Here is a 15924-nt window from a genome sequence, read left to right as displayed (position 1 = left end):
ATCAAAAATATTGACTTACTCTGATTATATTATATTTGTCATGTCTTACTTTTCATCTTTATTTTTATTTTCCTCCTCGCACAAATGTGCTTTCAGAAATTGCTGCTCTGCAGAAACTATTAACACCTCACGGAACCATTTATACTAAAACATCTAAAATGAACAGTGATCTCTGAAGAGCGCAGTTTCTCCAACGGACTCCTCGAGTCTGTTCCGACCTGAGGCGCTAGGTGGAAGCAGGATACGAAAATAAAACCCAGAGGTGAGGGGAGGGACGTCTGCAGCGGCCAAGCGCCCACGGCTGTGCACCTGCTCCTGCAAGCATAGGCTGTTTTAATACTGAATCATGTGATATGCATTTACAGGCTGTGGTCCCATAGCATTACATGCCACTGCTTCATTAACAAGAGTGAAATTACTCTACTGGAGGAGAGTCGACCTTTCAGATTGAATAAGTCGCAAAAAATATATAAATAAAATATAAGTAAAAAATAAAAAAAATATTTTTTTGTTTAACTAGTGGTTGTATCTCAATTTGAAACAAACTTGTTAAGTGTTTATTACTGACGTATGTACGCGAGCTGAGCTGGAAGAACTGTCCAAATAAAACATAACCGAATGTTTATATGGGACTAACCATGAAACACAAATATTTAAAGATTTGTTATAGTTTCGGGTTTTTCGTCGGTTCAAAGTCCAGAGATACGTGAAGTTTACGATAAACAGTCGGGAAATGCCAGGATTGTGACGCGTTGGCCTTCAAAATAAGAGCAGTAACCTAAAAATCATTACGGCAAGATTTCAAGTTTAGAATATAGGATTCAGAAACATTATTATGATATGGGCTAAATTGAATTGAACTCAATAGTGAATTGTAAAATTTTTCAGTTAATTGTGAATGTCATGGTGATAATATATGGTAAAACATGGTGAGAGAATTCATAATTTTACTGTTTCTCTGTAACGCTAATATATTCTTAGTCTTTTCCTTTTGAACTCATTCTTATTTATTATTTTAAATTGGCTTTGATTACTTTTTGCCTATTGCTATCATGTTTTAACAGCTAGGATGTGTTACTTTTTTAAATCATTTTGCTGTTGAAAGAGTCTGCTTTGAATAGAAACATGTTGTAGTTTCATCCAACTTAACTGAACTTTAACTTTATTTTCCTATGGGGAAATTTGTCTTGCAGTCAGGTGAAACCCAGAACACACAGAGACCTCTTGTCTCTGTGTCTCCCTGACCATCCTAAAATGCATAAGACATACAATTAAGTGTATAAAACAAATGCTAAAATCTGGCCATTAAATTGTATACATCATGAGGACATACAAGCATGAATACATCCAGCCATAACCATCTACTTCAACCATTAATTGTTAAAAAGCTATAATAACATACACGAGTCATCCATCAGTTCTTCTGTGGATAAATCATCATTAGCCAACTCATCATGACAATTTAACAGTGTGATGGTATGGCAGATAAAAGTGCTACTTTCAGCATTAATTGTCTCAAAGAGTTCAATAAAGCTATAGTTATAAAATAGATATAAATTTGCTTGTGTGTATTTTTAACACACATATCCATCCATCAATTTTTCAGACACCAGAAATATTTTAAACCTGTCAAAGCACAGATTTTATTTTGAAACCCCGGACCGGAACCTGTAAACATTACTGCGTGTGGCAGGGCGGTTTTTGGCCTCGGGGGGGTTGTTGCACTCCTACCTCCCGTCTTCTTCCCTCATACATGCTGCTGGTAACAAAGGAGACAACAACAGGGGATGATGGGTGCTCAGACTACAAGCCTGTCAGAGAAACAATAAGAAACTGAACCTTTTCGCTTATACGTTGTGGACAATTTGTTTTAGCAGTTTATTTAACGACCTTTATTTTTTTTTCTCCGCGCGACGAGTTAAGTTTAAAGTGCATTAACGTTGCTGCTTCCCGGACCGATTTTAACCATAAAGCCTCTTCTCTCGCTGAAGCTAACTATGATGGACTGCCAAAACTAGAGCCGAATGACAGAAGAGAAAGAGCCAGACATGTGTGAATAACACTGGTGAGTTATCTTTCCTTTCATTTGTGTTTTTAGAGAGAATAGTCCACTATTTGTTGTTTAGCAGGTGCAGTTTGGTTTACTTTCGACGGTGGCGGCTGTCGGCACCTGTTCCCATTTGGAAAGCAGGGGTCGTCTGATATTACAGTGACGTTGCCATGCTGAGAAGTAGGTAACAGAAACCTATTCACACATTTGACAATTAAGGGATAGAAATAAGAATATTGCAGGAGGACTTTGATTTTGAATATTTTATGAATACTCTGCCCTTGGTACTTAATTCGTCTGCATTCATTTTTTTTATGTTGTGAAACGCGTTTTCTTATCATAAAAAAGAAAGACGCATATTATTAACACTAATGGCAGCTTCCCTGTTACCATCTTACGAGATCTAAACATTGTATTTACATTTCCATATCCATCACTCATGTCATCAAACCAACTCTACATTTTTATTCCTGTTTCCAGTACTCCCACCCCTTGTGTGTGTGTGTGTGTGTGTGTGTGTGTGTGTGTGTGTGTGTGTGTGTGTGTGTGTGTGTGTGTGTGTGTGTGTGTGTGTGTGTGTTTTCCTTTCCGTCACACCTTTTCCGTCCCCTCTTCCTGTCCAACGTGGAGCTTCCATGCACATCACATGTATTACAATGGTAGCTCTCTTAAAGCCCCCCTACCCATTTTATATACACACTGACCCATTAGTCTCCAGAGCAGATGGCCTACTGTACACACACACACACACACACACACACACACACACTCACACTCAGAGAGAGCATTGTGTTAATAGACTCCCACTTGAAGCACTTAAGGATTGTTCTCAAGCTGGTCTGATTAGGGCATCGCACCATATCTGGTGTGTATTGGATTTGCCTGGACAAATACTGGAATGAATGACTGGCCCACTGACCCAGCCTGAGTGTGTGTCAGCTCCAGTAGATTGGAGGGAGCAGCTATTGAACTAACCAGGTCAATAGAGCAAAGGGGAACAATAAGACGAGTGAAGTCTGGGATGGGCTAATTGAAAGAAAAGTCAGTGAGGGATCGTATCCTCCAGTCTGCTCTCACTTGGTCTTGAGTGTGTCACCCCGGCTGTCTAGATGAGTGCTTTGCGGGGGAACACACCCTCCTGTTTTGTGTCACCCCGTGGACAATGATAATATCCAGAGGGCCTAAACTGAAACCTGGAAGGACCTCCATTCCCCCCCACACACATGTACTTTGCCGTGGTGACGTCATCTCTCCTGATGTCAGAGATTATCAATGTTTCTGAGAGCTGCGCACCTCGAAAATCACAAACCAAAATGAGAGAAAATGAAAGCGTGTGCAGGTTGGTGGCTTTGAAAGTATTTCTCTTTCTCATTAACCCCCTGAAAGCTTTCCATTCCTTCCATTCCTGCTGTCATTTTGCAGGTATTTAATGTATGACTCTTAGTCAGCCCGGAAACATTTTTCTTGTCAGACTGAAACATGAAACGCCGTCTGTCTCTTTATTATAAGCTCACTGGCTGTGCAGCATGCACACCCCAATCCGAACTGGTCTGACTAGCTGGTGCGCTTTCCTTATAACAGCCAGCTACTGCTTGTATTGACTTTAGTGAGCTGTGTGGAAACGACTGTCAGGTCCAGAGCCCCCAGTAGTCCACTGTCATCTGTGATGCTTTCACTTACCTGCTGGCATTAGGCACTACTGTTGATGAATTTCTTTAAAAAGTCACAGCTTCATATGAAATTACTGGCACTTTACACAAAATGAACAGCCTCTAATCTTCCCCACAGCAAAACAGTGCGAGTGCGCCGTGAAAGTGGCAGATTATTTGGTAACGCTGTTGCATAAAGTTGGGGGACTTACAAGAGGCCGATTTAATAAGCAAAGGTCAAAGTCGGTGCAGCAGAGGCCGAAATATCCCAGCTTTCCTGCCTGCAGTGTGCTTCATGCTCCTACATTTCCCATAATGCACCTCAGAATTGTCTTAAATTCTTGACAGCTGCTATCAGAATCAAGATATCATGCAACTGCTTACTCAAGCGTAGCAGCGCTTGTTGTAATTGTTCACTGACCTTGATTTGTAAAATCCTTTTAAGAATCTGCTAAATATATCTGTGGTGATAATCAACTGCTTTTTATGTTTATATTCCTTATCAGCTGTGCTGAAGAGGACGGGAACTAGTAATTATTTCCGTTATTTAATGCACATTGTACTTCCGGATGGTGTGTTCAAATGCCAAAAACGTTTTAATTTCTGTCACCAGTGAAGGGATCAAAGTGGTGGGCCGGCTGACGGGCTGACGTCCAGAGGGAAAAGCTGCTGGCGTGGCTAAAATATAGATACTTGGGTTTCGTATGACTGCCAGCTGCAGACTGCTCTCTGTGACTCTGTCTGACAGGCTTTAATGATCAATCTAAAGCACAATCACGACATTCATTGTTTAGTTTTTTGTTGCAGCTTTCCAATGATGTGCATGTAATCCTGAATGCGAGCAGCGACAGGCTAAATGTATTAATCACGAAGCGGCACAAAGCAGCGCTTTCTGCCGCACTGCTCCCTCTTCTGCATGACTCAGAAGATGACTAACTCTGGTTGGGTTCGGTGTTGCATCAGCTGTTGCACACGCGTCCAAAAAAACCCGGTGAGAAGAATCTGCAGCATGGCCGTTTGGTCGCCCTGAATGGAAACTGAATTTCACTTAATTGGCGTCATGTTTCTTTTTATGGAAGCTTACAGGGGGGAATTCAGATTTTTTGTGACACTTAGGGCAATATTTCTAAAGCGTGGACGTCTGTGTAAAGACCCCAGACGATGTAGCTCAAGCAAATATTAACATGAACATGTAAATGAGCTGAAAGGAAGCGAGCTTGAGGCTTTCTGACCTGCCAGGGCCACAGTGGGCAGGGCGGGGTGATCATAGACGTCCATATGTATTGAAAGAGTGGTTAACTATTAATTGAATTACACATACATCACTCATTACTTGACAGCACACCATGAAGTCTTTGCTGCTTTCACACAGATTGAAAGCAATCGAAACGGAAACCTTCTGTCTGATCGGCGTCCCTGCTCTGATGCTGCTGACACCCTCCAGCCATGAAAGCGGTGCATGAGTAAACAGCGCTGTGCTTCTCAGCTGTGAGTCATTAATAAATAAGAATTTCAGAAGCGGCACGCTGATGTGAAGGAACTTTACGGCGGAGAAATCAATGATCCTGTAGCTGGATTTCCCTTTCGCTGCGTCAGCGTGTGGTGCAGTGAACACACTTGTCTTTACGTTATGGCTTGTTTGTGGGAGTGTGCTGTGCAGCGGGGGATTTGTGGCACAGAGTTCAAAGTCTGATCTTAGGATTGTGCTGCAGTGGAAGTGCTGAATTATGCAGCGTTTATTGCGTCGTGTAAATGTTTAGTTCAGCGACGGAGAACGACTGTTGTTACGGTGAATAATTTCTCTTTTTAAGGGGTCAGAAGCCAAAAAGAGAGAAAAGCCGAGAAGCACTAACCTGTGGGTTTAAGGCTCATTATGCAATCGCAGCTTCTCGAGCTCGAGTCTAACCAGGGATCTTTATTGCTCTCTGCTGACTAAGGCCTGAAATCCCCCAGTACAAGCAGCCGTATCACAGGTTATGTCCTTATTGTGGCGCCTGAGGAGGTGAAAGTATGAGCAAAAAGTCTAAGAGTTTAATTTTCTTGTGGTCCTTCAGCGTTGTCTCGGGACAATCCTTGGGACCACTGCCCTGTGGCCCAGGATGCCCCCCGTCGTGTCACTTTAAAGAGTGTTAATGAGGATCTGGGAGGAGTGAGGAGTGTAATGCTAAATCTGTGAAGCGCTCCTCTAATAACTTTCTTTTCCTTTCTCTTTACTCCTCAGGTGACGATGACATGCTCACATTGACCTTCACCCTCAAAGCCTGACCTCTGATTGGTCAGAGCTGGCAGTGAATCGCACCTTAAGAGAACACTCCAGCTACCATGTCCGTCCAAGAGGCATCCCAAAAAGCCACGTCGCCCCCCGAGGCCAAACCGAGGCCTGAGATCCCTCCAAAGCCGTCACCTCAGGCCGGCTCCCCTCCTCTGGGGGACCAAGGCAGCACTCAGACCCTTCCTGCAGGGAAGGTCAAGAGGATTGTGAGCAAGTTCAGCAGACAGGAGAGCGTGGCGAACGAGCCGGCGGAGCAGCCCACCAATGGCACTGCAGAGGTCACGACAAGTAAACGGTTCAGACGCCCGCCCACCGTAAAGCCCAAACCGGGCCGCGCCAGGCTGCAGCTTCAGATAAGGGGAGAGCAGGCGCCGCCGCTGCCTGTGAAGAGGAGCCGAAAGCCCAAAGAGGGTGAGCGAGGAGAGGAGGGGGACAGCATCAGCATGGAGGGAGGACGATCAGGTACAGTAGATTTCACTCGGGTCCGAAGGCGTTTGGCTTTCAACCTGATATGGTAAACATGAGGAAGCTGTGCGACGTGGTTTCTGGTTTTGACCTTTTAACCTGCCATTCAGAGCTGCATATGAGCGTGTGTGCGCATTGATTGGTTCGAAAGCACACCTGCAGTGCACTCTGGGTGTTGTTCTGACTGACAGGTGCGCTGCCGCTGGCTAGTCTAAACCAGCAGCCATAAACGGGTTCAGTCAGTCTGTTAATCACCGGCGTGTGCATGCCTGCTGTTGAGTAATGTGAAAGCAGGAAGTGACGCTGACACCAGCAGTAAAGATAACGCACAATCTTTTATATCCATCACCTGCTATCAGCGTCCTGTCTGCTGGTTGTTTCATGGCAGTTTCTCAGCAAAACGCGATGAAACTTTGGACATTCGTTCCAGTTTTAATTTGCTGTGTCAGGATGCTCAGCTTTGTCCTGACTCAACAAAAGAGGAACCCAAAGAAGTGACATTTTATTGTCTGATTATCTGATCACTTCCTCGTTTTTGTTCCCCGTCAGCAACACGAAGCCTTTAATCAGGACATCAGTTGCAGCTAACGATTACCGTCAGCGTCCATTTATCTGTCAGTTATTTTCTGATGAATGCAATATCAGAACATAGGAAAAGATAACTTCTAAAATCTTTAAATTCCTTTTTTTTCTGACCAGCAGCACACAAATATTACATATACAATGATATAAACTGGTAAAATCAGCAAATGCTCATATTTGAGAGGCAGAATCCAGAGAAAATGTGGCACGTGTGTCTGAAAAATAAATTAAACAATGAATCCAGCATCAAAATAGATGCTAATTAATTTTCTGTAGATTGACTAATCGATGAATCAACTAATCGTTTCAGCTTGATATTGATATTTGAGCAATTATGCTTTAACTGTTCCGTTAGTGTAATTAAATTATCTTTATTTAACTGCATTTCCAAACAGACCTTGTATTGGCTGATATGGAGAACATTGAGTTTGACTTTTTTTTGCATGCGTCATATCTTCACTCACTGACCCGCTCAGCCTCCATCCTGCCTCCTCTCTCTCTTTCCTCCACCTTTTCCATTTCCTTTTGTCAATATTGAATTTTTTTTCCCCACTTCAGACTTTCCATGAATATTTGAACACACCACTTGCAGATGCATTTGCATAGCGATGAACTGCTGACTTGGCGGTCCAGCGTTTGCCACATGAAGCTGTTCCAGATTGTTGGGGGGGGGGGGGCTCTAATGAAAGTGAGCCGTCCTATCAGGGGATGCACATGCAGGATGGAAGCGGACAGGAAACGGCTCATTCACACCCATTAGCTCAGTGTTTTAGCCTGGCATTTTAAAGCTTTTAATCTGTTTTGCTTCTTTTGACGCAGCACCTGATGGAAAAGAGGTGGAGATTAATCTGATTGGAGGAGGTGAGGTGGAGGCGGAGCACAGTCCACAAGCGCCCCTCAGTCCCTGCTGCGACCCGAGCTGCAGCTGCGCGTGTCACCTCCAGTGGCCCGGCATGAAACTGATATGGGTGCCCGTGGATGTGGATGGTGATGAGGGTGGAGACGAGGATGGGACTGATGAAGAGCAGAAGGGGGAGGATGGGGAGGATGGGGAGGAGTGGGAGGAGTATGAGGAGGTGGAGAGAGGAGGGGAAGGGGACAGTGAGGCGGGGGATGAGGTGGACAGGACTTCACTGGCTGATGGGAGTGTGTTGAAACAGAAAATGACAAAGTTCCACCAGTCTTTGAATGTTTTGATCGCGGACGGCCACAGGAGACGTTCGGACCCGGGCCCTCACTCCGTTCTCAGCCTTGCTGTCTCTCGCTCTCAGTCTCCCCCTGTCCCCCCAAAACATGCTCAGTCAGCACAAATCCACAACACGCCCACCCAGAACGAAGAAGAGAACATTTACGAGGCCACTCTTCCGGTGGTCGACCCCACTCCCAGGAAGCCTCCCACTGCATGTAAGGAGCTGGACATCCCTCTAATCAAGGTGCGCAAACCAGCCCGTCGCTCCAAACTGTCCTACAGCACCTCAGACCCGACATCCGACTTTCAGGATAACACAGAATCCACCTCCAGCCCAGACAACGTGCCGCCAGCCATCCCGCCGAGGATGCCCGTGACTCAGGACAGCCGCAGCCTCACTCCGGTGCACCGGGCCGGCATTCCTCTCCCCCAGCCCACGATGGAGGAGTGGCGCACCCTGCGGCCCTCGTCCCCCAGCAGCTCCACCGCCAGCGGGCTGAGCCCCCAACGGGCCATCACTCCACCCCCAGCCAGCCCCCACAGACCCCCTCCTCCACCGCCAAAGACAGATACCAGGAGGCTGAGCAGTGCCTCGCTGCAGTCCCTCACACTGAAAAAAGGTTTGTACCGAACAAACATAATTATGTTTGCCTGAGATGAGCTATGAATGATGCACAAGTCGTTCATTTTCTCTGTGACCGAAAAGATGACATTTACTCGTCCTTATAGACGGAGAGGAGAGTGGAGGGAATGAAGGAGAGGACACAACGGAAGAAACGTGAGTTATCTCACTTCATTTTTTGCTGAAGTTTTTAAAGGGTGAAGTGAGTTTTTCTATCAAAAATTCCAAACCATCAATGAATTGATCCTATATTATTACAAAAGCCCCCACTGTTGTCCAAAGACTACTACAGACACATCAGTGGGCCACACTGTTGCACTGGCTGACATGTTTCTTATTACCATGAACAGAGTTGCCGGTCCTGCTGCTGCAAAAGCTCATCAACACACCAAAATGTGTACTAATCCACAGCTGAAAATAGTCCCCAGCAAATTCACTGCTTACTCTTATTTGAGTAACGTTTGCATATTCAGACAGACTCGCGCATTGCTGGTGTTCACCCAGACACCAAACCAGTCACCCTGGTTTGACCCCTCTCTCCTCTTTCAGGCACCCAGTCAGGAGGGATTTTTCGTTGAACTGGGAGTCTCGGCTGCAGGATGGTAAGACACCTGTAACAGACATAAAAAGACAAAAATGAGTTTGGCTGCTGAATATTTGCCCTGATCTGTAATGTTTGCTTGTAAAATGTCTGTCTGTATGTGTGTAAACCTCACGCTAACTATATATAATATGCACTACATTTGTCATAGTTCACTGTTTTCATTATTATTATAGGAAAAAGCAACAAGCTTTAACATATTTTTGTGGCAAAAAATGTGACAATATGTGCGTCTTTTCTAGATATTTCTATAGCTTCTCCATTTCCATTAGCATACAGCTTTTTTTGTGTGTGCTGTGACTGCTCACACTTTCTTTTTTCTCCTTTCCTGTGTGAAAACACTCCACGTTCACAGCTGGCTCAGAATTAGCATTGAAACAGGACACAGCTTCAGACTATTCTGCTCTCATTTTGACAGATCACGCTGGTTGAGTTAGCGGAGGCACGATCATTTACCAGTTACCACTTTGTTAGGTACACTGGGGCAACCTAATGCAATCCAACACAGCAGCTTTTCAGTTGATCCTAACTTCAGGTGTCTTTGTGTCTTGTTTCCCCTCAGAGCCTCTGTACCAGACGTACCGTGCCACCGTCATCACCAAGGAGATCCGACGCCAGACAGTTTGCCGTAACATCAGTAAAACTAGCGTGGACTATGCCATGGACTGGGCTGCCCGTCGGACCGGGACTGGGACTGGGACGGCGACTGGAAACGGAGCCCCCAGGGGCAGCCCGGTGCCCACACCGAGCCAGAGCACCCTGTGGCAGGACCTCCCAGCTGTTCGGGACAGCGGAGTGCTGGAGCAGCTCAGCCCCGAGCGCTGCAAGTACCAGGAGGTGAGGCATCGACCTGAACCAAGGAGGGATTACAGAAAGAGAAATCGATGATGCGAGGAGAAGAGAAACGGGAGATGCTGGCTCAAGTTTTAAATCCCATCTTAAAGTAATAACGCGATGTTTTTCTATGAATTATGGCCCACTCTGCCTCGCTGCATCACTCACTGCTGGAATAACATATTGATCCACTCTATCCCCAGTTCATGAAAGCTTTTCCAGTCACTCGTCTAACTTTCCAAACTCGGGCAGGACTTTTCAAGGGGAAAAATCCTTTAAAGAGCAGGAAGTGATACATCTTAGGAAGACAGCGAGAGCCTGCAGATAGACCGAGCCATTTTTTTGATTCAGCTGAACAAAAAGAAGAAGAAATAAGGGCGATACACCAACATACGCCAAAAAATATCCTAAATAAAACGTATCAGTGAACATCTAAATGGATATTATTCACAGAGACAAATACAAAACAGTGTTGATTCCCTTTTCCTGATCTTAATATCCTAAAATCCTTTATGTGTTCTCCCTGGCAGAGCATGTTTGAGGTTTTGACATCTGAGACCTCGTACCTTCGATCCCTGCGAGTTCTGACCGAACACTTCTTGGACAGCCGGGACCTGCAGGAGACGATGATCATCAGAGACAGGAAGACCCTCTTCTCCAACATCCTGAGGGTCCGGGAGGTCAGCGAGAGGTGAGAAACGGCAGAAGGAAGGATGGAGGGAGATAAAGGGAAATAGGGAGGTGATTTATGAGTTGAACTGCCGTGAGGTCACTTGGCGCTCGGGACAAAGACACCAAGAGATAGGAAGGAAAAGGAAAGATGGAATGAGTTATTTCCTGACTTGAGGTCCAAAGCTTTGGAAGTCTTTGTCTAGTTGTTCTTTAGGGTTCAAAAAGCTTTGAAGTTTTCATGAAATCTTTGACTCCACAGGTTCTTGAAAGACCTGGAGGACCGCATATTTGAGGAGCTGGTCTTCCCTGACATCTGTGACATAATCCACTACCACGCCCAGCACAACTTCCCCGCCTACATCGACTACGTCCGCAACCAGATCTACCAGGAAAAGACCTACACGTTGCTCATGTGAGGAACCGCAATCTGTCCTCTCCGTCTGAACCAGTTCCAGGTTTCCTACAGCTCAGCACCATCAGGAATGTAGACTGGTGGAGTCACAATTGGGCTTCCTCCATTTTTTTTATTGGCTGTGGCCACAAGCTGTAATTCTGAGAAAGGAATATATGATAATAATGATCACTTTATTTTAAAGTGCCTTTCTTTACAACAAAGAAATGACTTGCACCAAGTGCTTCACATTAAACAGACACAGAATTAACATAAAAGTGGGAAAACAAAACAGCAAAGCAGGCACTGATTGTCAAATAGGAATTCTGGAAATTTTGCGCAATTTCATTATAAAAAATGCACATAAGAAAGCCATATGAGGCCATATGACATGTTCAGGGTTAAAGTATGCTCATTTAATTGAATTGCGACCATGCGCTGCATTCAGGAGCGCACCCTCTGCATTCACAGTGCATTCTTCTGTCACATGTGCAGCCACAGTACTGCCAACACAGCTGCACTGTCTGAGCCAAAGGCCTACATGCTTTTAATCAAAACTATTCACCTATTTAACACATTTCCAGTCACTCTTCTTAACTGACTCAACCCAGTTCATTTAAGTTCAACTCAGCCAGATTGCTAATTTTTTTCATTTCTATTAGCCTGGTTTTAAGTTGGAAAAAGGTTTGTGTGTGTCCGCATATGACGTGATTAATGCAGCCTGAGCAAATAACCCCTATAGTTTCCCATGGAAAGTTTCCATGTTGAATATTCCTGGAATTTGCAACCCTCAGTAGGAAGATTGGATTTTATGGAACATTACAGCTGTATTACACGTGTGTGTGCATTTCTGTGTGTGTGCAGGAAGAACAACGTGCAGTTCGCTGCGGTCATCTCTCGCCTCCAAGAGTCGCCTCAGTGCCAGCGGCTGCCCTTCATGTCCTTCTTGCTGCTGCCCTTCCAGCGAATAACCCGCATCAAAATGCTCATTGAGGTGAGCGGCATCATGGGAATTGTAAAATCCCACCACACCTGTGTTGCTGCTTTTAACAAATAAAGAATAAATACAATAGTTCAGCCAATACAGCCAAGGGGTGATTAGCTTAGCTTAGCATAAAGACTGGAAGCAGGGGGAAACAGCTAGCCCGGCTCTGAGTCCAGCTCTGAGTCTTTGGAAGGTAAAAATGACCAAATAATCAGACTGAGGATGGAATGTTTGTGGTTTTGAGTCCAGAAGTAGAAACGTGTCTGTTTGCTTTTGGTTTTTCTTCCCCCGTGAGGACAAAGCTCAGGAGGTCGGCGTCATAGCTACGTTACTGGAGCGTGACTACAATGCAGTGAGCGTTTCCATTAGTTCAGGTGTCTAAACACTGTGTGACTGACCCTTCTCCTCTGCTGCTACAAGCCATTGGAAATCAATAGTCTTGAGCTCATCGCGGTGCGTTGCTTTGTGGAATATCCTCGTTCCAGCGTTATCTCCCCCGCTCTGCCTCTTGAGCCATAAGCAAACACGGGGGCGCACCTCATGATCTTGTTTGCATTTAAATGGAAAAAATGTATCCCACCGCTTGTCCGCTGCAGAAATAGAAAGTTGTTGTTTGTCCTTTCAGAACATCCTGAAGAGAACAAAGGAGGGGACGAAAGAGGAGCAGACGGCCTCCAAGGCTTTGGCTTCGGTGTCGAAGGTAAACGCCCCTCGCTCTTCATCGCCGTCTCCTCTGCCTACAAATCCATATCACTTGACTCTCGAGTGCTTCACATGCCTCTGGACATTTGACGTCAGCCATTGTTTGAAGGATTTCCTATTGATTGAGTCACAGTGATAGTGAGTCATACGTGGCACTGAGGACAAAGGCAGTGTTTATGTAATGAGGTGGAAATAAAAACATGGGCTTATTTCATAATCTTGTGTCTTTTTCCACTCTCATAATCGCACGCAGATTATGGACGAGTGCAACACACAGGTGGGAAAGATGAGACAGATGGAGGAGTTGATCCGTGTCTCTCAAACGCTGGAGTTTGACAAGCTGAAGGTAACGACAAGTGTGCATGCATGGTGTTTATTTAGCCGGACATTTATTTTGAAAAGCAGCTGAACGTTTCGCTGTCCTCCAGGCCATCCCGATCATCTCCCAGACGCGATATTTGGAGAAGAAGGGAGAGCTGCAGGAAATGTCCAAAGGAGGGACTCTCTTCAACATGAGGGCCAAGTTTACCCCCATCTACCTCTTCCTCTTCAACGATCTGCTCGTCATCACCGCCAAGAAAGGGTGAGGCGGGATGGATGTTGATACAGAGCTATCAATTGGATTGACATGGCATTAGTACAGACATTCACAATGCCCAGAAGAAGATCACCTTGATTAAACGGTGCACCCAACTACACACCTGCTAGTAAAGTGTTAGCAAACCTTGTTCAAGAAGCTGCTGCAAATCAATCGATCAGTGGCTCAAATGCAGCAGGAAGTTGTGTTAAAGGAGAACTGACAGCAGATGCCAAACACAATGGAAATGCAACGGGATGTGACACGAATTCTCCTTTTTCTTGAGCAGGGTGGAGCGCTTTGTTGTACTTGACCACGCCCATCGCTCTCTGGTGCAGGTGCAGCCAGTAGAGGAAGGCGGCGGCGGCGGCGGCGGCCCCTACGAGCACTGCTTCAACCTCACCCTGCTGGAAAACCACCAGGGACGCGAGATGGAGAGGCTGCTCAAAGCTCCCTCGCAGTGAGTGCTTTAGTTCAGACTGACCAATAAGAAGAGTGCGTCTGTCCTTATAATCTACATATAGTGAAATACAACTTCGCGACACATAGCACTTCAAAACACGTCATTGAGATTTTTTCTGTCGACAGGTCAGACATGCACAGGTGGATGGCGGCTTTCCCCAACCCCACCAACCCAGACAGAGATGAAGATGAAGTGATTTATGAGGACTGGGGTGAGGACTCGGTGATGATACCGCAGCACGCGTTTGCCTGTGTTTCATATCCACGGTTTCTCATGTGTGCGTGTGCGTGTCAGACTGTCCTCAGATGCAGTGTGTGGAGCAGTACATTGCCCAGCAGGCAGACGAGCTCACCCTGGAGCCCACTGAGATCATCAACGTCATCCGCAAAACCAACGAGGGTAAGAGCGACATGGAGGGAACCCCGGGCTGAAGAGTTATTGATCAGACTGTCACGGAGAGCTTTTACCATTTGGCATTACGAGTGTGTGTGGATCTAGACTAAGAATCAGATTAAGGTTTCAGATGTGGTGCACGTTTCCTATAAAAACACTCATATGTGCTGACATGCATCATTAACACGCCCCTTCCTTTGACTCTGCTTGTTTATGCACCCTGATCCTCATAACTCAATCCTCAACCCTCCACTTTAGCAGTTTATTGATTTGTTTCAACTTTCTTGCATGAACGATACAGAAGCCTCCAATCTGCCCCTGTTTGTTCTCCTCCCACCTCCCTCCTCTCCTCCCACCTCTCTCCTCCTTGTGCCAGGCTGCTGCGAAGGCGTCCGCCTGTCCGACGGTCAGAAGGGCTGGTTCCCCGCGGCAAACGTCATAGAGATCACCAACGAGCACGTGAGGCGGCGAAACCTCAGAGAGCGCTACAGAGTGATGCAGGCTGCGAGCATGGTGGCCAAGGCCAACGCCGTCCATTAGGATGGACGGATCGCGGGTGTTTACATTCAGTTGTTTTTAAAAGGACGATAAAGGGAGACGAACTCTTTAAGAGTGAACTCTGTACAGAGTTGAAGTGTCAGTTTCTAATAACCAGGAAGTGAAAGACAAAAGGAGAAGGGTGACGATCACGAGAGGTCATAACATAACCTGCAGTCGTCACCTTTCTTTTTTTTTTTTTTACTACTGGAGTACATGAGCGTGCAGCTGGGAGCTGGAGGTGGATCATTTACTACTGATGCTGAAAGAAACTATTTGAATATGCATGCATGTGTTTCGTAACAGATCGGCACATCGCGGCTGTACAGTTCACCTCTTCTCTGTCTGTGAGCATGCAGCCCCTCATGCACTGAAACTGCAGGTTTGAAATGCCAAACGTTCTAGCTACCGCTCGACCAGGTTGTACAAAAGTCAGACCGGCTGCGGGGAAAAGAGCTGGGCGTTCCCGTAAACACCTCTCATGTCACAGTCGTCACACACACAGACAAGTTAAATCCTCTCTCATTCCAGTTATGCACAACAAGCCGTCGTGTCAGAGTACAGGATATGACACGTTTTATAATACAACAGTCTTTTTTTTTTGAAGTGTTAACATTTAAAGAGGAATTTATCTCACCACAACCTGTAAGAAATCAGGAAGTGCCTTTGACACAAAGACTTCTGTCAGGATTGTATCGAGCACAAGAGCTTTGAGATGTAAATGTGGGCTGAGCTGCACTGCCATCATGACGTTACAGTGGTTGTGCTCTCTGTTAGCTTGTTAGCTCGTTATACATTGTTGAATAATACTGTAGCTCCCCCTGCAGCTTGTTGTCAGTGAAGACTGGATATTATTTGTGGATACGCTGTAAATGAGCAATATGTTGTACATACTGATGGGGGGGGGTTCTCCTTCAAAATGGTAGTTGTGCTTTTAATA

At 45.6% G+C, this 15924-nt stretch overlaps 1 protein-coding gene across 1 annotated transcript; it reads left to right on the top strand.

Annotated features, from left to right (window-relative positions):
* Nucleotides 1–1773: 1773 nt before the first annotated feature.
* Nucleotides 1774–15342, top strand: arhgef15b (Rho guanine nucleotide exchange factor 15b). Its single transcript, XM_070992953.1, has 16 exons — nucleotides 1774–2065; nucleotides 5921–6433; nucleotides 7838–8827; nucleotides 8937–8985; nucleotides 9379–9431; nucleotides 9993–10267; nucleotides 10795–10955; nucleotides 11196–11348; nucleotides 12192–12321; nucleotides 12938–13012; nucleotides 13268–13360; nucleotides 13443–13597; nucleotides 13881–14051; nucleotides 14180–14265; nucleotides 14349–14453; nucleotides 14824–15342. Exons 2-16 carry the CDS (start codon nucleotides 6022–6024, stop codon nucleotides 14985–14987), a joined length of 3072 nt encoding a protein of 1023 aa, XP_070849054.1. The 5' UTR covers nucleotides 1774–2065; nucleotides 5921–6021; the 3' UTR covers nucleotides 14988–15342.
* Nucleotides 15343–15924: the final 582 nt, after the last annotated feature.

The sequence above is a fragment of the Chaetodon trifascialis genome, chromosome 23 (genome assembly GCF_039877785.1).
Source record: "Chaetodon trifascialis isolate fChaTrf1 chromosome 23, fChaTrf1.hap1, whole genome shotgun sequence".
Classification (NCBI taxonomy): domain Eukaryota; kingdom Metazoa; phylum Chordata; class Actinopteri; order Chaetodontiformes; family Chaetodontidae; genus Chaetodon; species Chaetodon trifascialis.
Note: the sequence above shows the minus strand (reverse complement) of the source record. Positions and strands in the feature narration are given on the sequence as shown.